At 42.5% G+C, this 23,866-nt stretch overlaps 1 protein-coding gene across 1 annotated transcript in view; it reads left to right on the forward strand.

Annotated features, from left to right (window-relative positions):
- The window catches only part of slc25a21 (solute carrier family 25 member 21), a 94,521-nt gene that overhangs the window by 54,871 nt on the left and 15,784 nt on the right, over positions 1 to 23,866 (forward strand). Inside the window, exons 3-4 of the mRNA XM_083923729.1 lie at positions 9,345 to 9,393; positions 20,605 to 20,688. Coding sequence (XP_083779855.1) covers positions 9,345 to 9,393; positions 20,605 to 20,688 — 133 coding nt within the window. The remainder of the gene's footprint in view (positions 1 to 9,344; positions 9,394 to 20,604; positions 20,689 to 23,866) is intronic.

Raw genomic sequence — 23,866 nt, forward strand, 5'->3', positions numbered from 1 at the left:
ACCCTCAGTTAGGGAAACTCTTTATACTGCAGGCAAGGCAACTATTATTAAAATCACCTGAAGGGTTTTCTGGCTGCATGTTGCTCTCATATTTGCAGAGCTATATCCTTTGTTACAGGATTATACAGTGTATTTAGGTGTCGACAGGTGTCCTACAGGAGTTGGAGACACTTTGTTTAAAAAGTGATCCTCGTGAAAGAATCAGGCCGAGGTGACACGGTGCACTTCCTCTCAAACATCAGTTACACCAGGTTTTGCATCCATTTTGTCCCTTCTCCTCCTGTCACCAGCTTCCGCGCGGCTGCCACGTGTATTTGCATCAGATGATCATGTGTAGGGAAAAAAAATGTGACCACAGGTGTCAACAAAATAGTGACAGTAATGGAGGAGGGAGGCTCCGACACAGCGCACTGCCGGCACGGTCTGTCTGTCAGTCTGTCATTAGCTTATTATTTGCCCGTCATCCCCGGCAGCTCAGGACCTAACCCTGTCAATAGCACACACACCTCACACACACCTTAACACTTCCATCAATATCACAGTGAGTTCATCTCGAGTTTGACCGACAAGGACATACCGGAGCTGTCTCTGTGTATAGCCAGTGGGGAGAATGTGCCATGATGCATGACTTTCAACAATAAATCTAAACTGAAGACAGCACACTAAAATATCAATACATCATCTACAATCAGGATATATTAATTCATATGTTGTATGATTTCTAGCATTGCCGACGCAGGTCATTTGATAAGTCTGTCGGATAAAGAGATACGGGAGGTGTTTGATGTTTGAGGGTGTTGGCCAACTGTTATGCAAAAAAAAGGCAAAATTATCAGGTGAAGTAAATGAATGAATCTTCTCCTTTTGTTCCCTTGTCATCTGAACTTGTGCATTGATGCATCGATGACCGCTGATCTGTAACAGGACACACAGGATATATGTCCTTATTGGAAGGATCTTGTACAGTTTAGCCTGGTGGAGGATTGAAATGTGTTGTTAAGGTGAAAATGCGATTGTGTTCGTATACATTCAGCTGTTTTATGAAGTTTAAAGAGTCAGTACATAAAGTTCCGTGTGTAGAGAATGAGTCTCAGTGAAAATCTACACAAATTAAAATCCATTAACGTCCATTGTTTTGGCGTCGTGGTGGCTCAGGGGTGGAAACCTCGTATCCCGAGCGAGTTAAAATAATCGAGTGGGAGTATGGAGGTGATAATTACAGATGGAGTAGCAGCACCAGTAGCTGACGCAGGCCTGCCACAGAATGCTGAGATGCTTGCACTTCTCGTCGGGGGCCCTGAGTTTAAAAAAATCCCCCACTGTCATTGGAGAGGGCCTCGCTTGTTTTTCCAAGCACCCTTTGAGCTTTTTCAAGTGCAGAATTAGGGACTGTTTGGGGAGTTAACTGGGACCCTTCTGCGCCCCCGAGACAGGAAGCCTGATTGGTGATATTTGTGATTAATAGCTCTGTCTCTCTCTCTGTCTGTCTCTGTCTCTGTCTCTGTCTCTGTCTCTCTCTCTCTCTGTCTGTCTGTCTCTGTCTCTCTCTGTCTCTCTCTCTCTCTGTCTCTCTCTCTCACTCTCTCTCTCTCTCTCTCTCTGCCTCTCTCTCTCTGTCTCTCTCTCTCTCTCTCTGTCTCTCTGTCTCTGTCTCTCTCACTCTCTCTCTCTGTCTCTCTCTCTCTCTCTCTCTGTCTGTCTCTCTCTCTTTCTCTCCGTCTCTGTCTCTGTCTCTCACTCGCTCTCTCTCTCTCTCTCTCTGTCTGTCTCTCTCTGTCTCTGTCTCTTTCTCTCTGTCTCTGTCTCTGTCTCTCACTCGCTCTCTCTCTCTCTATCTGTCTCTCTCTCTGTCTCTCTGTCTGTCTCTTTGTCTCTCTCTCTTTCTCCCTCCCCCCAGATGTCTTGAGCCAGTGTTGTTTTTTTTATATATGTAAATTCCAACGTAATCAGTTCCTCCACCCCAGTGTTTGGTTTAGGACAGAAGAGCAGAGTTATATGGGGAGCATAAATCACTTTTAGTAATAGTTGTCTGCTTCTGCTTAAATGGAATTTTTTTTTTTTTTTGTAGAAATATTTATTTGCTTTTAATATATAGGAACTATAGGCATTTAATCTGCTACAACCCCACTCTCCCCATGAGGTGCTTATATGTTCTTATGACGGATTACTTGTGCCATTAATGTGGTTTATACTACATTTCAATGTTAATGCGATGAGTTTGGAAGTGTTGCACTGCCTGTTTGCTTTAAAAACAGGTTTGGCTCCAAGGCCATATTTCAATACTATAGTGCGCCTTACTTGGTAGTAACTATGGTTTATTGGCCTCAGCTTAGCAGTCAGGCGGGCCCTGTGTTATTTGGGTACCTTTTTATGTTACATTTATTTCACCCACTTCCAGAATTTGCCTTTTTGACAGCTGCAAGTATTTTCTTATTCAGTGTAAATTTATTGTCATCTGTCATATTAGGTTTATATTTAAATAAACTATCATAATAAATATCCGATGAACATCAGGCAAGCAGGCTCTAATTGTTTTTTTATGAAAAATAAACACGGCTGAAATCAACACCTGGAGGTGAAAATCTGTTGTTTGTGATGACTCCCTGGAGTTCTTTTTATTTATCTCTCCATTTATTAGGGATGCACCAATCGGACGTTTTCAATCCCGATACTCATATGGCCGATACTGAGTACCTATCCCATACACAGTGGCTGTGTGTCTCATTGTGTGGAGGTGACTGGGATTATACTTTTATGTTAAAGGCAACATCAGACTTGACTTGTACATTGTTTTCCTAGCATTGTCAAACAGAATGTAAGACATGGATACACAGAATTGTTAGTTATTATTAAAATAATAATAAAGAATTGAATTGAATACATCGTCCCCATGTCAATCCAAACCTGATCCAGCTATTCCAGTCAGTATCGGGTATGCCATTGCCATGTCTTTCTTCATTCTTTCACTTCTATTTCTACCTGTGTGCGTTAAAACAACCTGAGTTTAATCAAAGTTCCAATATCAAAGTGCCTAGCCCAGTCGCTGATGGATATCGCCTTGGCTTTGTTACCACCGATGACAAATTGCAGGGGAGCAGCACCTCGCAGGGTTTGTTTAGCATTCCAGATCAGATTTGTTTTGGAAAGTATTAATGGAGGACATGGAGGCATGACATATCACCTGCAGGTTTAGTCAGGAGCTCCTGTCAAAACCAGAGTGGGCCTGCGAGGTGAAGCTCTGTCATCATGACACTCTCATGCTTCGTCTCACGCCTTGAAATACCAGGACGCTGCTGTGATTTTCTGCTTTGGCTCCCAATGAACCAAGAAATGTATCATGTAGTAAGATGTTCTCTAAAACAATTACATGTTGACATTATAATTTTTGAACTACATTATTTAAAAAAAGTGTCTGTGACTTAACTGAGTACACCAAGTACATTTAATCCATAATTATGCTATTTGTCATTTTTTTCTCGTTTCTAATTCAAATTCTCATTATTTTATGAGATCAATTACGAAGCTATTATTAGCATATTTAAGAAAATTGCGTGTAAGCTATCATTAGAGACTGTAGCATTTAGCGGGTCAAATAAGCGTGTGAAACGAGCATTCACTATGTCTCTCATGTATTGGTCCGTTTAACTGGGGGAGCTGTGCTTCCTGTTGCTGTGACCTTCTCCCTGTGGCTGCTGGGAATTACAGTCATTCAGTGTGTGTCTCGGCATGATGGATGACACCTGCACCCGTTGAGCAATCGCTCCCTGGATCACTATTGTTTTTCTTTCTCACTTTTGCGTGGGAGCCAACTGTGTGCATTCCCGAGCCAAAACCAACTCAGATAATCATCTCATCTGCGTGATGTATGATCTTTCTTTGGAAGACAAGTTATCGGATGTCCTACGATGTCTTGCCAATATGGAGATGGCAGTACTAGTGCTACTGGTGAGGCTGCTTGTTTGGTCCGTTTCAGCGACCTACTGCAAAAATCACCCCAGCTGAAAAAGGGATGATGCAGCACTTTTCAACAACCGGGCCTATTGTTTCTGCCATATGGTCTTCTTATCAAATACCCAAAACAAAAGCCAAATACCATGGCTGTTAAAACACTGCATATGACGTCAGCTCTGTGCAATAAGAAAACCAGCCGAATGAAAACTGTATGTTGTCACAGTATAAAATCTCACTGTATCCTTGTAGCTCTTTTGTTTCCACTGCACAGCTTTACACTGTGTCTTGGCACAGAACTTTTGGCAAATAGCAGTCTCATAGTGAATATGTAAAAGTGTGTCTTTATGGCTGTGCTCCAGACACTCCTTCGACATTAGCACTTGCCTAACTGGGTCTTTCTGTGTGTCTGCAAAGGCGCTGGATGACAAGCCCTGTCACTGCCATTGTGGTGCAGAAACTAAAGAACCTTCAAATAATGGAATCTCACAATATGCCACTCACTGATGCATAGCAAAGCCATAAATATCAACCAGATGGCAGGTCACTGTAATATTATGCCCCGCCTCGCAGTTTAGGGAGGTAGGGTGCCTGCAGGAGAAGCTGGAACTGGAACAGGAGAAGAGAAGGCTGAGCGAAGCAACTCAGTAGCATCATCTCCTTGGTCTGCCCTCACAATGCTCAGTGACTGTGCATCAGAGGCTACAGAGGGGTGTGAAGTGCTCCCGAGAGTGTGTGGGTTCACTATTGCCGCGCTCTATGATTAAACGGTAGTATGTGCTGACAGCTGGAGTGGAAGAGCATGATGCACTGGGGCACAGTGGGGCGAGAAGCTGCCTCTCAGTGGTGTTGAGCAAATTACAGATTGTGTCTTTAGGCCTTGATACAGTTGCATGACCACCAGAGTTACCACCAGTGCTGAATCAAATCTGACAAAACTTTCCTGTGATGTTAACTGGGAGCACAAAAAAAATGGCTTGCTACTGTTAAATGTCAGTGATTACTTGCTTCATCAAAAATGTACTGCAGAGACAAGTTGCATTTTTTTGTGGATTTGTCATCAGTTATATAAATACAACACCCTCTTTAGATATTGTTTGTGTAGTTTGATTGACACGACACACAAAGGCACTTGTTCTCTTTTGACTTTCGCTTTTTCTTGAGTGGAAAAAGAATTAACTCGTCCTTGTCACCTTTACATACAGCACAAAGGGCCTTTGTGACTGGAAGTTGTCAGAAGGCATTCTGGGACATAAAATTACACTTCATCCCAAACTTACACATTTATTGTACAATATCTAAGACCATCTGAGTGTTATTTTTTTCTTTGATACCTGAATACCTATGGTACTATCAGTTGTCAGGAGGAAGTTTAAATTGGGTGGAACAAGAGCTGTACGATGTGTCATGCAAAGGTAATTTTACGGTTTTCTACACTTTCTCTTCTTTAAGTCTTCCTACAACCCCCTCAGCCTGTCTCATCTGCCATCAGCTGTTCTTAAGGTGTTTCGTCTGCAAGGTCGTTAGACAGAGGCTCAAATAAACATAACTTGGTTTTGCATTCATGCTTGTCATCACTTAATCCTTCTGCAACTGCCAACTTGGAGATACCACGTGCATTTCTAACTGACGTTAACTTGGCGTCAAAAGAAACTGGACCTGTGCACTTTGACAAGAATACTTGCCAGCCTGAGAACTGAACTCAACACGCTGAACCAATCACAGTATCTGAAATGCACAGTGCAGCAGTGCTGTTAATTAGTAAATAGTGTTAACTACTGCTACCCTTCTAAGTTAATGAAGCATTTGGTAACCTGTATCCTTTGGAGTTCCTGTAATCTGAGGTTTACGATGAGGCCCAAAATCTAGTATGAATCATTTTAAGTGAAGTATCCAGATGTGCACAGCTGCTCGGGTCACTGGTACAAGTGACCAAGTATCAAAGCATTAAAAAAAACAAACAGACCTACAATCAGATTTTCAACCCAAGGCTGCACGAATAGAACAACGGGGAAGGAAATCAACTGTGTGTTGGTATGTGTTCAGTGACCTTTTCTGTAGTAGGACTGTGCGCAGGTTGGTAATAAAGACAAAAAAGAAAAAGGGGGGGGGTTCTTTTTCTTTTCATGGGATCAAAAGATCTATCAAGTATCGCTTTTTACTGTTGTGTGTGCTGTATCGAAGTTTAAAATTCTGGTATTGTGACAAACTTATTAGCTACAGTACAACTAATGATTATTATTATTATTCATATTATGGCAGATTTCCTGCCCCACCTCCTTTATCGTGTATGTGCGTACTGCACTGACGTTTATCCAGTAGCTGAAGGCCTCCTGCTTGTGCTGCGATTTAAAGATGGGGGACAAGTCAATTAATTTTTCTGAATCTAATTACTGTATGCCGTAAATCATACTGAGATCAAACTGGAAATGTTTTTTTTGGCGAAATTGCAGCCTTCAGTATCAGTTGTCAGTGAGTCTGTTTAGTGATCGGTGATTTATGTCCCTAGCATTGCCTGTAGGTATTTGAAAAAGTGCTTTCGTCTGGTGGTCTAATCAGAACAGATAAGAAAACCAAACACTTGCTGACAGTAATAGCCGTTTTAAAAATTGTTATTTGCAGTGGTGGAAAGTAACTATTTACAATAATCAAGTTCTGTATTTAAGTACAATTCCAGTGTACTTTACATGAGTATTTCCATTTTAAGCTAATTTATACTTCTATTCATCACATTTCTCAGGAAAATATTATAAAGTACTTTTTACTCCACTTCATTTATTCAACACCTTCAAAGATTTTTACTATTTTAAACTGAAAACCTACAATAAGTTTCTAAAGTGATATATCATTTAGGGTTGAACTACCAAAATAATAGTAGTAGTAGTAACTTTTCTGAAGTCTGGTAGTTAAAATTAGGTCCACCTCGATCGGTTACAAAATGAATAGTATTGTTTTAGTATCATTTTTTGCCACTTCAACTTAAGTCAAATATCTTGGCCATTTGCCAATTAGTTATCTTAGTTCCCACACACTCACCCAAAGAAGTGGGACATGCAGTCCCAGATCTTTCTGCTATATCTTTTTTCGTCTGCTCTTTGTGTTTCCGTCCTACTTAGCGGCCACATGTTCTGTTTGTATGAGATTGCGGATACCAAAGCTCTCCTTTTCCCCCAGCATTTACTCTTCCACCACTAACTCACCTGTCGGAGCATGTTCGGTCACTTCCCAGCATCTTTGTGTTTGCACGAGCTGATCAGGCAGGTTTGGTTTCATCGTGTAATCCCATTACCTGCTGAAAGATTTGATGCTCCTCGTGTTCACTGCAGGCCTATTAATAGCAAGGCCAGAAAATGATGTGTCCAAAGCCGGTGTGTGTTTACCTTTTCAGCGCAGTATCATTAACAACCGTAGTCAGGCGAACTGAGCCGTGACAGATGGAATTTTGTTTGACTCTCGCCTGCCGGTAGCTTAGTTCAGTAGTTCTTGGGTCTCCCATTTGTACTGTACATTAAGATGCAACTGTAGACAGTCATTTTTTTCCTCTGGTATTTTACTTGATAATTACTTCCCTGGAAAAATCCCAGAAGACACACTTTTTCTTTATAGACAATATGTTTAATTGAGCAAATTAGAAAGAGTCCGTATCTCACAGCAGCTGTGTACACACACAGTTGAATCTGCACGGCACCAGGAAAGGGATGCAGTGAGAATTGAGTTTTTAAAAAAAAAACCTTGATTGAGTCAGAAGGCCTCCGTGCCAAAGCAGTGGCTTTTCAACACAGATGCACATAGTTAGCGTGTGTGTGTGAAACCTCAGAGTCACTCGCTGATCAACTCGGCTGCATTGATTCTCCAGCTGCTGGCACATCGCTGGTGGGGTTTGCATGGATGATACGGTTGGTGGCTCCAACCCTTCAAAATGCAGAGAATTACAGTCACTCTCAGGAATTTTGGAAAGAAGTCTCATTGGATCACTCATTCAGACACATGTTCTCGCAGAGATGGCACAAGGCTCAAAACACCAAGAACTACTGAGGTGGTTGGCATTTAAATCAGGCAGAGTGAAAATCAGCATGATGATAAGGTAGGAGGTTGGCAGGCTGTGGTTGTCTGTCAAAACCATTTGGTAGCAACAAGAAGTGCATTTGTACAACAATTTAAAAACTACTTTAAAAAGAAAAGGGGGGGGGGGGGCGGTAGCAGGAAGCAGTCAGGCAACTTTCTTATCAGATTATTTTAAAGTGAACTGTCACACTTCACACAAAACATCAGATTTAAACAGAAGCCACAGCCACCAAGTTTTTTTGTGTGTATTTTTGCGTAAAGTGAAACAATTGCAATGTCTTAACACAACTATAAATAATGCTTCATTGAGGGCTGAAGTCCTGAAGTCAGGTCCAGGTGAACCTCTTTTCCACTAGCTTCTGTAACTTTCTTTCATTTGTCTTTTTAAAAAATGTTCCTGGGGTTTACTTTCCATATTCTCAGATAAATCGGAGTCAACTACCGCACATGGTATTAAAAAAACTTCAAACATTCATGATTTTAACTAAGTAGAACAATTATAACAAGGGCTGCAACCAGGTTTTATTCATATCCACAAGATTTACTATAGCTCTCATCTAAAGCCATATTTCTATTTTTTCTTTTAGCCGTGATATCTGCCGTCTTACAACTTCTACACTGCTCGGCCCTCTCTGTCCAACTGTAATGATACGTGTATAATATCACAGCGACTGCTCTGCTCATCTCTTCTGTTGGACCATGAAGTTTAACGCGTGATGACCTATGACTTATGGGAAATTATATCATATTTTTTGCCCTTATCCAAATGTATCAAGTGAAACAATGTGACAACATACTGAGTATGGTTATGTATGGGGTGACTGTGGATCGGTAGGAGAGTGGGTCGTCCTCCATTCGAAAGATTGGCGGTTCGATCCCCGCCTCTCCCTGTCCACAAGTCGAAGTGTCCTTGGGCAAGACACTGAACTCTGAATTGCTCCCAGTGCTGCGCATGGGTGTGTAAATGTGGTGTGAATGGTTAGATTGGATTAGATGGTGTGTAGATGTCCACTGCAATCAGTGTGAATGCCTGTGTGAACGGGTGAATGTGACAAACACTGTGAAAGCGCCTTGAGTAGTCAGAAGACTAGAAAGGCGCTTTATAAGTCTGAATTTTTAGTTTTTGTCATGATTAGAAATATCTAGAGGTTTCCTGGGTTCACTCTGTAGTTAAACACACTAATTGTATTAGCACTAGTGTTTTCACAACATCTGATATGATAGACAAAAAAAATCCTACAATTGTCCTGAAAACTGAGAACATAACAACCAGCATTCAGCTAAATGCCCATGTATATTCAAGTGATTTATCTTGACTTTCTATCTTTCAGGTCTAGTGGAGATCTGCTTGATGCATCCCCTCGATGTAGTGAAGACAAGGTAAGCCACTCATTCAAACTTAACCCATACGTGAACTCATATTTGGTGTCACTTTACCTAATGTGCTACTTACAAGAAAGACTTTTAGTCCACATGTGCATTGAATCCTCTTGGTGGGTATTTGGGTCTGTGTCATGGAGTTCCAAGCATACCAGGCCCTTTTTCCCCCAGCTGGCCTGCTTTTTGCTCATTTTCCACACAAATGGGCACCAATGCCAAAAGCCTTACACATATTTGTGGAAAATGAAATGCATCATTTACTCATTCAATCCCCACAGAAGTTAACGTTAGATGTTTTTATGTTTGCAAATCACTTACATTTTTTACCTTATTACTTAATTTAAGAATAAAGAATCAGACTTTTTTTTAATCCTTTTTTGGAACGGCCTGCGGTTCTTATAAAGGAACGGGACCCGCTGGATAAATCAGATTCCACTAAATGCCTTCGCCGTGTCTAATTGCTTGTTTTCCATTACCATCTCCTGTTTGTGTGTTATGCAAGAGTGGCAGCAGTCTCAAGCTGTTGAGTGATGAGGAGCCTCACACCACAGTGTCTCAGCCGGCCATAAACAGGTCGTGGGCTACTACTAAAGCTTTATAGTCTTTCACAGGCCTAGCCAAGACCTCTGGCTTCGTTCTTAGCCCCCCTGCCCCATTCACTACTTGTCAGTAAATTGTGCTGCTTTTTTTGTCATTTACGGCAGCAGTTTCTTGGTAAATAAATTGCTAGGCGTGCCTTTTAAAAAAAAGTGAGATGGTTGCACTTTGAAGGCAGTGCCACCACCAGAACACAGAAGAGGAAACGCAGGGATAAAAGCCGGGGGAGAGCAGTGTTGTATTAGTCGATATTTGATACTTTGAAGGCACACAGTGTGATTTATGGTTCAGTGTAGAAGGGATGGGGGTTTATTACAGGTAAGGCTTGAGCTCTGCCTGTCCGTCCTCACACAGGGTCAGGGTTAAAAGTGCACTGACTATTTTCTTTGTAATGCTCTTCTTTAAAAAGTGGTAAAACTGCTCTAAAACGGGGCAGGTTTATCACTGTTTTCTGTTTGTTTCACCATGTGTTTATGTTGATAGGCGTCTAAATTGGTTCCTTTTGGTCTTGGCTCGGGGTTTTGTTGTGTCTTTTAACAAAATGAACAAACATCATAGTCTTTCTTTTTTATTGGGCGCTTTAGATGATGTCAAGACTGTCTAAACAACAGGAGGTTGCTTCTATACACAAACCAAACACATGTAGATATGCATGCACACTGTACACGCATGTTCACACACTTAACATCCACACATGAATTCATAAACCAAACATACATACCAGCTAATTGGGACACTGAGGGAGCTGAAATCTATTAGCAGGAACCTTGAAGCCGGGAGTCAGACACAGACACACTTCCACTGGGTCTTTCTCTCTCTCTCTCTCTCTCTCTCTCTTTTTCTCTCTCTCTCTCTCTCTCTCTCTCTCTCTCTCTCTCTCTCTCTCTCTCTCTCTCTCTCTCATTCTCTCTCCCTCTCTCTGTCTCTATCGCTCTCTCGCTCTCTCGCTCAGGCATGGCTCTTATTAGGCACCGGCTCCTGCTTTAATGTCCACCGGTCCAAATTGAACGGCAACTGGAGTAAATTTACTTTTTTCCACCAACTCGAAATCAAAGGGATCCCCCCCCCCCCTCTTTTCTTTCTCCCTTTTCCTTTTTTCTGCAAGGTAAACTTCACTAAATGTGTACCTGCCTGGGAGCTGATGTTTACCTATTTTCCAAATGAGGGTTTATCTTTCACCTCGTTCCCTGAGGTGGGGGAGGACGTGGCAGTGAATATAGGATTAGCTGCAGCAGTTGATGTGTTAGTACTCCAACAGTAGCCAAATACTGCTGTTATGAATCAAACAAAATGTTGGCCTTTTTTCCTTTAAACAAATACTGTTTGACCCTCCAAGACGACCGCGTTGGCAGATAAATGAATAGCTGTGTTCCACAGATTTGAACAATGGGTGACCCATAACTTCCAACATGATTGATAGCACAACATTTGGACTACTTATGAGGTATTTTTAAAGCAGAGAGGGAAAGCAAGTACATTATGGCACAATTATTAGCTCGGGATATCTATTTAAAATACTGATGTTGGTTTAATGATGGCAAGTAATTGACTAGACCACACTGGACATTGCTTTAGCTATGGGACGTAAAAGAGAAAGTCTTTTGGGATGATTCACTTTTTGCCTTTGTTGTTGCACTTTCACTCCCTGTTGCGTGCTCACTGACCAGTCGAGCCATGACCCCTGTTACCAAGTACATCTATCTTACATCTGAGGGACTCCTGCCGAGCCCACCTTCCATCAGTGTGACTTACTACCTCTTTCATCGTTGTAAAAGAGTTTAACGCGTACTAATTTATATTGGCCATTTTGAGATAAGTACATGGATGCAACAAGCAGGCTGGTAGAGGTTCAGTGTCTTGCTTAAGACCTATTTTGCGACAAATGGCTATTAATAGCATCAGTTGTACTGTGAATTGACACAGTACCGCTAGTAAGACTAGACTAACTACTTTGCAAGCATTTTCATTATCATTTGCTAGATAAACATGAAGGAAATGGTGAAATATGGCCATCGCAAATGCTTGTTTTGTCTAAAGTAACAGTCCAAAAAGTTATTATATCAAAGTTATTCTATTTACAATGATTTAAAACAGAGAAAGACATTTTGATTATATAAGTTCTTCGGATTTTTTTCCAGTGAGAGCGCAAACACACCACAGTGCAGACCAAACTGTGTGTCAATAGGTCTAAATCAGGTCGGATGAATGCAAAACATGTGAGGAATAAAGCACGGTATGTTGGAAAGAGTTGTGTGCCACGATGAGAGTTTATGAACTATTTTAAGTGTAGGACAACTATTTATTAAACGTCTGAGAAAGCCATTTGTTATTCTTTCTTGGTGCTTAATCCAGAAATACATTTTTTCTAATTGTGAGTCACTCGGGATAATAATCAGCCCAAAATGTAAATGTAGCATACTTCACACAAAGTAAAGCGTTAATTGCCCCCTCTCTTCCCCTCCCTCCTCTATGGGTTGGGGCAGGAATGTGGGGGTAAGGATGGAGGATGCGATGCGGTGTGGGGAGGGAGGGCAGTCGTCGGTTTAGCCGAAAGAGACGGTGGGACCGGAGTTACAGCTTTTCATTAACCTGGAAACCACCTAGTTACATGGTTCATGGGCTGGTCTCAGCTCACTTGGAGGTAACAAAGGGTGTCGGGCGGCACTTTCTGCAGGGGGCTGTGTGCTCGGGGCACCCCATCTGACTCTGATCAGGTTCTCCCTCTCATTAGGGAGTTGCACTGAGCCTGCATTTCCCTTCATGTCGAGATCCTGTTACATGGAGCTCCACCCTTATGCACATGCATGCGCAAACATCCTCACGCTCATCTGAAAGCAGCTTCCCATCACCCCTTTTACTTCCGCCCAAAGAGTGGAACCCCGCCTTCCTCGTGTTTGCGTCGACCTGAGCAACTTCTCCTGTCATCGTGAACTTCCTGCAGTTTCTGTGCCGGACATATGATGTGATGCGTTTGCCCCATTTTGTGCAATATGCCTGACCGAGCCACTCCTTCTCTGCCTCTGTTCTCCCTCTGCACCCACACTTTCTTTCTCTTTCATGCTTTCCCATTCGGTTTCTATTTTCTCTCTCTGTCTCTCTCTGTCTCTCTCTCTCTCTCTCTTTCTCTCTCTCTCTTTCTCTCTCTGTCTCTCTCTCTCTCTCTCTCTCTCAGATATCCACTCTTTATCCAACCTTTTTACTCCTCCCGATGAACATTAACTGTGTTTTACATGTTTTTAGCTTTTCAGCAACCAATGTGTTTGAATCAGTCACTTCTTTAGCTAATATAAACCATAACTACATCATCAACATCATATCGAGGGCATTGTTAAAACATCTTTCCTTCTGAATTTGTAGTTGGTTGGGCGATTATGTAATGTCTTGTTTTAAAACCCTGTTGTGTACATGTGTTTTTGAAGATTTGAATTGAATTATGCAATTCTGTAAATAATATTGTATGACATGGCTGTCAGACTCATTGCAAACCACTAAACTTGCCAGTAGCCTGTTTCAAGCCTGATTAGAAAAACCTGGTACTGGCCCTTGCTCGCGGCAGTATCCATGGCAACACTACCTCCATTTGGTCACAGCATGCATGAAAGTGTGTCCCACTTGGGGGGCTTGAAAGTGATCTTTGATGAGGGCTTTGACAGATGACGTCCAGTCTTTTTGGGGAACGCGTGACAGTGCTGAGGATAGCCCAAAGGCTTCACCTCTCCCTCCCTCCTCCCACCTCTTTTTGCCCCCAACTGCTTGGTGAACCCCAGTGCACTTATGGAGGAATCCCTGAAACAACCCTCAAACAGCAGGGCACAAAAGCAGCAGCAGCCTGATAGCTGATCTTGCCTTGTAAAGAAGCAGGCAGGTCAGTGGTTGTCAAGTCGGCTCCTAATCCCTCCGGTGCTGTGAGACTGCTAGGCAAGACTTTACTCACAGTGTCAAGCCAAAAACACATGCAGCGCGCATGCAGGATGAACCGAGCTCCGTCTGTGCATCGCTCGAGAGCACAAGCTAAAGCAAGGGCGAGTCCTGTGCAGAAGGTGGAGAGCAGGGGTAGCCGGTGGATGAGTGGTTAGAGCAGTCGCCCCATGTAAAGAGACTGAAGGTCCTTAAGGCAGCGGCCGCGGGTTAGACTCTGACCTGCGGCCCTTTTCTGCATGTCTCCCCCTCTCTCTCACCCCATTTCCTGTCTATCCTATATAATAAAGGCTTGCAAAACAGCCCAAAAAGATGATAATGCTGCAACTGCTCATCCCAAGCTAATCAGAGACATCTCCCTGGATCATCATAGAACTATGCCATGCTCAGATTCACATGACAATATGACAGTGTAATTTCTTGAATAATTATAAAATCAAGACTTAAGAAAGGGGCATCCTGGTGGTCCAAGAAGTATATACTATGTATATATATGATGTAGACTGCAAAATGTCAGAATAATTTACTTTCAAATCCCAACCCATTACTTTTATTGTTGTGACAGATGTTGGTGCTGATGATGTAACTAGCAGTCACAGATAAATGACTAATTTAGAGATCTCAGCTATAGATAAAGGAACACAGAGAGCAGATGTGCATGTCGGTGTATGAGCACCTGTAATCATTATCAGTGAAGGGTTCACATTCCAGTGCACTAATTACAGAGTGGAGGCATTGTGTGCTTTGATTTCACTAGACCCTGACTGCGCTGCAACCACAGTGCTGCCTCCCTGCTGCCCCATCTCTCGCTTTATTTCTGGCTCTCAAAACCTACACATGCATGTCTGTATGTACTTTACCCCGCCTCCATCGCTTCTTTTTTCTAACCTCTTCCAAGCAGCTTTTTGCACTTTTTAGACACTTGTAAAGGCACTTTCAAAGTAGGCAAAATCTATTGTTACTGTGGCACTTCTACTTAAACAGTAGATGACCGAGCTACAAGGGATGCAGCCATTGCAGTGGCATGGCAATACCAAATGGCACAGCCTCTATTCTTTGACTCATTCCAAATGTTTGATCATGTGAGCTTGCTTTGCATTTCTGCACCTCGTGAGTAGTGAGCAGTTGTGATTATCTGAACTTAAAGTGATACTTAAGAACTCAGCTGCGCCAAACGGTAATCTGCATATAACACAAGTCACACTTTCCTTTTAGTGGGAATTGTGCTCCGAAATGGCGCTGTGAACAAATTTACTACCAGCGCACACCAAGGCTGCTGTTTAGGTAAATGAAAGCATGAAAACACTACATGTGGCTGCATGTGTGCACAGCACATTTGTTATTTCCTTCTGCTTGCTTCCTCATTCTTCGCATCTTTAAAAATATGTTGGCTGTCTGGTTGCTGGTGTGTTTTTTGAAGAAGATGGAAGGAAAAGTGACTGGCTCCAAGGGACCACAAACCAATAAGCCAGGCATCAGGACTCGCACATGACATTTCAAATTTTGAGAGGCATGTGCCAGGTCTGCGGGCCAGCCGCAATTGCTTATGTAATTGCAGAGGTTTGCTGGCATGCACAGAATTACAAAGGCCAGTGCAAGAACATTGCAGCCGGCCTTACACTTCTTCCATAAATGCTTGATCTTTGCCTCAAAGCCCTAGGTTCACTGCTCATGCATCTCAAGCTTGTTACAAACTTTTGCATGGTTGTTACTTTCAAAGGTCTGCATCAATGACTGGATCCATTAAAGCTCATGTCACTCATGCTGCACTTAGGATAACTGATCTAAGGTACAGGATCTGGTTGGCGTCCAGTGAAAGTGGCTAGTCTGAACTCGCCTTAAAGCCTTCATCCTTAGTTCTTCTTTAGTAATGCCAGTTCAAGACAGAGTAGTAGCATTTGTCCGATAAAGATGTATATGTCAGATAAATGGAGAAAGGGCAGCTGGATGGAGAGATTGACAATGATTCCTCTACATTCTGCTCATCAGTCTGCCTTTACAAAATATTATATGCCTCCAGTCTAAATAAGGGTCACCACACATGTAGCAAATCAACTTAGAAATGTTAGTAAAGAATGTATCACAGAGCTGATATCACCCGTTTGGAAGCATCAATAAAGGAATCTGTAAAATCGAATTTGTTTTAAGCATAAGATGCTTGTCTTAGGTTCTTGAGACAGGACTCCGATGAGATGATGCGGTGTAGTATTAGTGACTCGGGTTTCTCCCTGGAACCATGTGGGGCAAGTGTCTTCTGTCTGGAACGCACTGTGTTACAGCCAGTGGTTACCTGCTGTCAGGGGAGTCTCCAAAATCCTGCAGCCTCTACTCACATCAAAGTGGCTGTTACTGTCGCTGGCCTGGCCCAGTCCATCACGGGGTAGTCCTGACCTAGCATGTCTGGCATGCCATCATCTGTCATGGGTTCAGTTTTGTTTTCTGTTTTGCATCTTTCTGCATTAGAATTATGAATTAATCTAGTTCAGTTGCTGTTGAATAAAGGCAATATGAGGAATACTTGCAGAACTCTGGATAAACATTTACAGTTATATGTTAAATATACATGATATGATGACGGCTCAAACATTAGCAGCATAATTTCAGTTTCTCTGCCAAATGCTGTTTGGCAGAGAAACTGAAATTATGCTGGGGGTAAGAGACCCTAGTATAAACACCCAAGAAAGCATTTCTGTTATGCAACCACTTTCTAGAAATGTCAGCAAGACGTCTCTTTTTTCCCCCCCACCATCATTAGCCGCTCTCTAAATTTGCTACAGTCCTCTCTAACACATAGAGTAATCTGTCAGTCAACCAGACGTTTGTAATGCTCAAAACATGTGAGTCTCAGTCTCAGTCTGTCCTCGTGCTGTTTTATGCAGCTCCTTTCCTGCTCTTCCAAGCTAACACAGCCTGATCTTGGGTCACAGAGGTCACAGTATATGAGCAGACATCTGGACCGGGAAACTGGTCCCAACATCCCCATAGGGAATCAGAGGAGTCAGTTTTATCTGAGTGAGAAGAAGTCCGGATTGACATCGTAGCACTTTTTTAAAACTGGGGGACTTTTTCTCCCCTATCCACACCACAGCCTGCTCCACAACCTGGTTGTCCCAGGACCAGAAGGTTTGTGGTGCTGATGAAACCCAACCTTGCCTGGTCCAGATCAAGCTCTGGCAGCCTGCCGTGTCACAAGCGCCAAAGGTTTATCACTTCCCCTCTGCTCCCATCTTGCATCTTCTTCCCCGTGACTTTATTTTCCTATTCCTCTCTCCAAAGGTCTGTCTTTATTGGCCTCCTCCTGCCACGCTCAAACACTTCACTTAACAGTTTTGCCATTTATTCAATCTACCAATAGTTGCTGTTCTTTCTTTATCACAATTCATTTATTTGACACTTTTGTCCAAAGTGATTTACAATAAGTGCAAACCTCATAGGAGCAAAAGCTGAATATCATCACAATTTGGAGTGTATCACTTTTAAACGAAGCATGTTCAGAGCTTAGACATCAAGTATTCAAGTATCATACTTGTTTTATACTCCCTTATTTGTCAAGCACACTTTTTACTCACTGACAGTCAGTCCGCGATGGTGTAAACCGTTATGTCAAAACAAGGAGCCATTGGAACCAAAGAAGACCCTTTTTATTTTTGGTGACATTCTTCAACCCTGAAGCACGATTGGATGGCTAAACTCACGAGTGGCAGCATTTGTTGGACCATTTAGTTTGGGAAAAGTGCTCTTAACCTCGTGTACCAATGCGATGGACTTCTACCATCTTTATGATCTTGCTCATTAAAATTAATTGTCTGGCTGTAAAGAATAGATTTCCCCATTATGTTGCCTTCTGGATTGTCTTATACACTTCAGATCTAACATGAGAGATTGCTTTTGAGAAACTGAGAAAGTTTCATCTTTTCCCTTCAGTGATTCACTTCTTCTTTTTCTTGAATCATATATTGTCTCTCCTTCCTTTTTTTTGTCAAAGCACTTGGCATTCCTAGAGGGAAGGCATGAGTAGATCAAGGCTCTCACTGCAGCAACCAGTCTGAAAACACAGCAACACACATAAATCATAATGTCCATACTTTGAGAAAAAGGCACAATTTGAAATAGTACAGTATAATAGATAGTATGAGATGACTAGCTGTCGTAGATTAGGTCACTACTTATTTAAATAGAGTGGTAATGCGTATGTTGCTCTGTTGGAGTAGCTATAAATATGATTTCACATCAGCCTTATTAGACCCTAAATCTTAAAGTGATCTTCATGTTCATTTAATAGTGAATATTTTTAAGAGATCTACTAAAAAGCAAGGCCTGTCCCTTTTAAAAATAGGCCCATCAAGGCTCTGCCTTTTGATCACCCCCCCTACACCATTCCCATAGGCCTTTTTTTTTAACACCATCATTAATGAGCCTCACCTCAACATCTCGTCCTCTGTGAGGTGACAGCCCGTCCTATTGGTCCCCAGTTCAAGCCCATTACCACCGGGGTCTGGGAGCGGACACGGCTTTGTAAGGCCCTCAAACACTGCTCTCCTGTCTATAAAAATACAAAGAATGGGGCTCTAGCCTGCTACTCCGCCCTCATTTACCTTTTTGACTTCTCTGTGGACGCCTAGAATTTGTACTTTTATAGGCTGTGAAGGTCAGGTGGGCGCGGTCTTCAGGATTATTTACCCCAGAGTGCTTGTCTCGTTCACAGAAGCACCAGCCTGCCCTCGCCTTCACCCTCACCTGGGCAGCTCTGGGCCTGTAAAACACAAACACCGGGAGATGGATATGCATAGGAAAGGAAAGGACGGGTACTTTTGATGAACTCACAGATCTCATCACCTCTGAGTAAACTGTTTCTCCGCTAGCTTTGGCTGATGATTGAAGGAGATGCTCCGAGCGATGTCTTTTAAAGAAGCCCTAGGGTTTTCTTTGGTTCTTCTGTCTGCAGAGTTTACAATCCGCATTGCTGACTCCAAGGCTATCTTGTGCTCTTCTTCAGCCAACCAGTATATCTTCTTACTCACTGAGGCCATATAATATAAACCAGAGCTTTTTGTCTGCACAAATCCTCTAAAACAGAATATTTAAATAGGATTGACTGAAGCTTTGGGTCTTATTTTCCACTGTTGGGTGCAGTGAAAAGCAACATTGCAGCTTATAGCCAGGGGCCTGTCAGTCCCCCTGCTGCCACAAGTTCTTCTGGTCCTCCCTATTATCTCCCACTCCCTTGGCCTTGGTGTTTGGTCCCTGGCTTTTATGGCAGGGTAGGAGAGGGCCATGAGGAAATGAGGTGACCCCGGGGTCAAGAGTGGAGTCAGGGGGCTGGAACCGGACCATGGCCCTGCCAACCCCACTCTCTCAGGGCCGGTTCAGGTCGAGGCAGGCAGAGCAAAGGAGAAAAGTGGAGACTGTGGACAGGGTCCCTTCCATCCTTGACCCCAGCATCATGTGCCTTTAATTAAGCCAGATTTGAATATGTTTACAAGCCCCAGCAGTCTTAAATCTTTGGGTCTTTGCCCCCCTTCAATACCTCTTACTCCAACATCCCCTCATACCTTGGGTCCTTCTTTTCTTCTTCTCTTTAATATGGTGTCAGACATCTATTTATTATGCTGTTTTAACTGGTTTTCAGGAACGGGTTACAAGCTATTTGGGAATCCACCAAATAGGATTTGAGGGACACCCCTCTAAGATGTTAATCTGTTAGCGATATGAAAGGCCGCTCACCCCACTAAACTCCCCCTCCACTGGAACCTGGGGGCCCTTTATGGCCCCATCAGGCACCCGCATGGACGACTTACTGCTGACCTTGTGACCTGGCAGTTGAAGCCATATGAGTAGGGAATCTTTCTCTTGTCCCGTTCCCTCCTACTCTCTTCATTTCTGCCTGTGTTTCTACCCTCACATTCCCTGATGTTCTTTTACTTTTTGGGGGAAAAATATTCCAGTGCCCAAAATTATCATCTAACACATTTTGAAACATGCTTTAGTTTACTGTGTTTTAGTAATCGCTGAAAATATTATATATACTTAATCAGACCATTAAGTTGAACATGTTTCGTTGTCAAAGCAATATGGCAGTATATAATGAGACCCCTCCTTATCGTCTCAGTACCTGAAACTCTTTATCTCTAACTAGGCACCATTTATATTCAATCTTTCACCCCCAACTGGCCTCTCATGTAAAAGATTTACACACAGCTCACCAGCCTTTATTAGGGAGGTACCAGCGCATTTGCTATACAACAAAAAATCTTGCAAAAAAGACTTGCTCCATCATATTAAAAGTTTACACGTGACTGAAGAGCTGTTACAATTGGCTTACTAGCATGTTAGTAGCCGAAGAGCTTGCTGCAAAAGACCTGGTCCTGGGGAGTTGGGTTGCTAATTGGATCGGTTGGGTTAAATAAATGTTTGAGTTCTCCCCTGCTCTGGGGGGACCTGGTGGTAGGAGCCTCTAATCTTAGCAGAGGAAGAAAAAAGCGGGGATGAAAGGGAGAGGTGGGGCACGAGGAGGGAAAGGAGCTCATTAATGATGAGATCAAATTTGTTTTAAGTGTATTTTACTCACAATGTAATTTACACACGCAATGAGGACAGTAAAAACTAAAAAACTAGAAGATTAAAGCAACAACATTGTTACTAGTTGCTGTAATATTTACAGTGATAGAAGCTTTAATGAAAACTTTGTCATTGCAGGTTCCAGATCCAAAGGGGAACCAGTGACCCCAACAGTTATAGGAGCCTGACTGATTGCTTCCGGACCATCTTCCGCAACGAAGGGTAAGTTATCCGCCAGTCATTTCCAACTAAAGAATAAAAAAAGGGTCACAAATTAGCCATACATTTTCTTCAGAGCATCAGTAATGTCAGTCCTCTTGTTTCCTGAGTGCAGGGAAGGAGTTATTTCCCAGTACTCACTAGGATGGCAGATTTCTTAGTTTAATGGTGGTAATGATTTTATGCAATAATTCAATTCCGTTCAGAATACTTGATCTACCACCTGCTCCGTATCTTGATCTTGATTCATATTTGATCAGCGCTGCCAAGTTTCACAGTTTTATCGGGGTTCATGTGCAGTCATTGACACTGCGTCAGAGCGCAGTGGAATCTAACAGATGTCATTAGGAGCACACAGAAAGCAGACGGTGGAGGAAGAGCTACATGACTTTTTTACCGATCCTGTATCTCATTTTGCTGTCAGGATATAGTGACAGTTTCAGCAAATATGAAAACAACAATTGTTAAGCTGTAAAGTTTATAAAGCGTCAATCGCATCAAAAAGAATTTGCTGAGGAAAAAGATCTGCAGTATGTGTGGAATACATGTGCGGTCAAAAAGATTAGGAGTCACGTTGCTGTATTCAAAGGTCTAGTGGCTGAAAATCTGAAAGTGTCACAGGTTAAGATACTTAGAGCCAACCAGATATCCTGCTGCAGCACTGAACGTGCCTTATCACTCATTGTGCCACTGGAGAAGACTGCAGCTCTCATTGGCTTAAACGTTTCAAGACTAACTAAAGACCTACCGTGCTCCCTCCTCCTCTGCCTGCCCTGTGACAGCACTGTGAGACAGTGCAGGTGCAGGAGAAAGCGATTGCCACTCGCTCTGTTTACGGCGAGTCGACAGCTTTACAACGGATATAAAGTTGATCTGCTGCGAGGTGTGAGTGAGCACACGGTGAGAGGCCGGCTAGTGACAGTTGGAAATCCTATGTTGGCTGTGGTTCAACAGATGCAGCTATCCTGCTACAGTAGCTGTGCCCTCTTCACCCCACACACACCCACACACACTGACAAGGTGAAATCATATCCCTTTGTGCCTACATGCTTTCTGGGTGTGTCCTCTGGGAGTAGTTCCGCATTCATTTCCAGAGAACTCTCTGACACAATAAAATAGTTGCCAAATTACACAGCATCAACACAGTGACAGCTAATTGACCGTAGGCTCACTCAACAAAGCCGTGGTATGTGTCGGGAGAGTCCCTACAGACAGAAGATCCACTTTCTTGTCGACCAATTATCACCGACAGTATATTTTTGCTGAGGCTGTAATCACTTCCCAGTAGCAAATCGTGGATTACCTCCAGGCCAAACCACTTAGTTATAATTTATACAAATAGCATTAGGCCCCACTGTTGTAGAATTATTATTATTAAAAATAAACATTTCCCGTCAGCTCATGGCAGGGCCAGTTTAACACAAGGCCTCACTCTCTCTGAGGTGATGAGAGAGGAAATCTGAGCTCTCTCTGAGCGTGTAGCTCTGTGATTAAACTGAAGAAACAGAAAATGCACATGGGACACAATCTTAAAGACAGTCTGAAGCCTGGACACAATAACTTTTACATAGAAGCAGGGTACATTTAGAACACGTATAGTTAAGAAATTTAAATTATAGTGCAGATTATTTCTGTTAAAAAAACTCAAATTTATACATTAAGTTGTCGTTAAATCTGGAAAATATGGCATGAAATCCTGTAGCTGTGCCCATAAGTGTGTGACAGTGTGAACTATGGTTGCTATATTGCCTTACAGGCCACGCTCCCCTTTTCTGTTGCATGTGGCTGCAGCAGCATGAGCATGTGTTAAGTGTTTTCGTCTGGAGGGAAACAAAAAGACTCTATTCTCGAGCATTCTTTACCAGTGTGGTATCCAGAGACTGGGTCGGGACCCAAAGCATGGCCACAGGGATATTATAAGGGTCCATGCATTACAGCTAATAGTAGACCACTGACTAATGCTTGGACCTAACAGTGCATGGTTGAGCAGGGGGAGTTGACTCCAGCAGGGACCACCCATACAAGAAATATATACATTTATGGAGGTTTTGCAGAAGTGCAGATAAGCTTGTCCACCAAATGAAATATGTTTTGCTACGGGGAAACAGGCATAGTTTTTATGAAGCAGCGATCTTGTCAATGGAATAGCTCAACATTTTGGAAAATGCATTTGCTTCTTTGGAGAAGAGTATAGCTATTGAATTACTTCAGCATCAAAACGACGTTTGGAAAAAGATCATGGTTTGGGTTAAAATAAGTACGTCTGTTATGTAATTAAGTTTCACTTTAAAATGGGACGGTACATGAACAGGGCACAAGCTGCGGTCTCGCGGGTGAAAGTCCATAGTGTGTTTGACCCAGCCATTCTCCTCCCTTGGTGGAGTTTGAGGCTTGTTATACTACGTCACCTGATTTCCGGAGCACTTGCTCTGAACGGGTAATATTAACGTTTACAGTTTTTACAGTGGAGTCACTTGAAAGCATGGTACGTCGCATATAGATGTAAAAGGCTGCCAAAAACATTAAATATCAACGTTTCTGTGGTTTGCAGAACCATACAATGCCAACATTTTTTCTGTAAACCAGGCGTAACTGCCATATTTTTTTAGAATGCACCACACTTTAGTATAAATGTATGGACAGATTTAAATAATTTGTTTAAAATGGGTAAATCGCTGTGCCTGCTTTCAGTTTCCTTACTTGAAATTAAAAACTCATTTCGATCCATTTTGGATGAGTTGAAATCATGACACCCCTAAACAAAATACAAGGTGTTAAGTCGGGAGCCCCAGAGGTGCTGGTTGTTTGTTACCTCTGGGCAGTGCCAGGACAGATGTTTACCTCTGTTTCCGTTCTTTATGCTAAGCTAAGCTAACCGGCTGTTGGCAATAACTTCATATTAAGCGTACAGACATGGGTGTTGATCTCCTCATGTAACTCTGAGCAAGAAAGCAAATGAGCATACTTTACAAAATGGCAAACGAATAACTGAATATTGAAAATAATTATTCTGCCTACCTGCCCAGGAACTCAGCTAATAGGTTAATGTATTTTCTGTATTGACCGTGTTCAAATAAAGAAACATGTATCATAAAATACGGTCTCCAGGTCTAAATCAATAATTTACTGCAGCAAAAGGAAGCATTTTAAAACGTCATTATCACTATTTCATTTCATGGAT

Source organism: Echiichthys vipera, assembly GCF_963691815.1.
Source record: "Echiichthys vipera genome assembly, chromosome: 12".
Taxonomy (NCBI): domain Eukaryota; kingdom Metazoa; phylum Chordata; class Actinopteri; order Perciformes; family Trachinidae; genus Echiichthys; species Echiichthys vipera.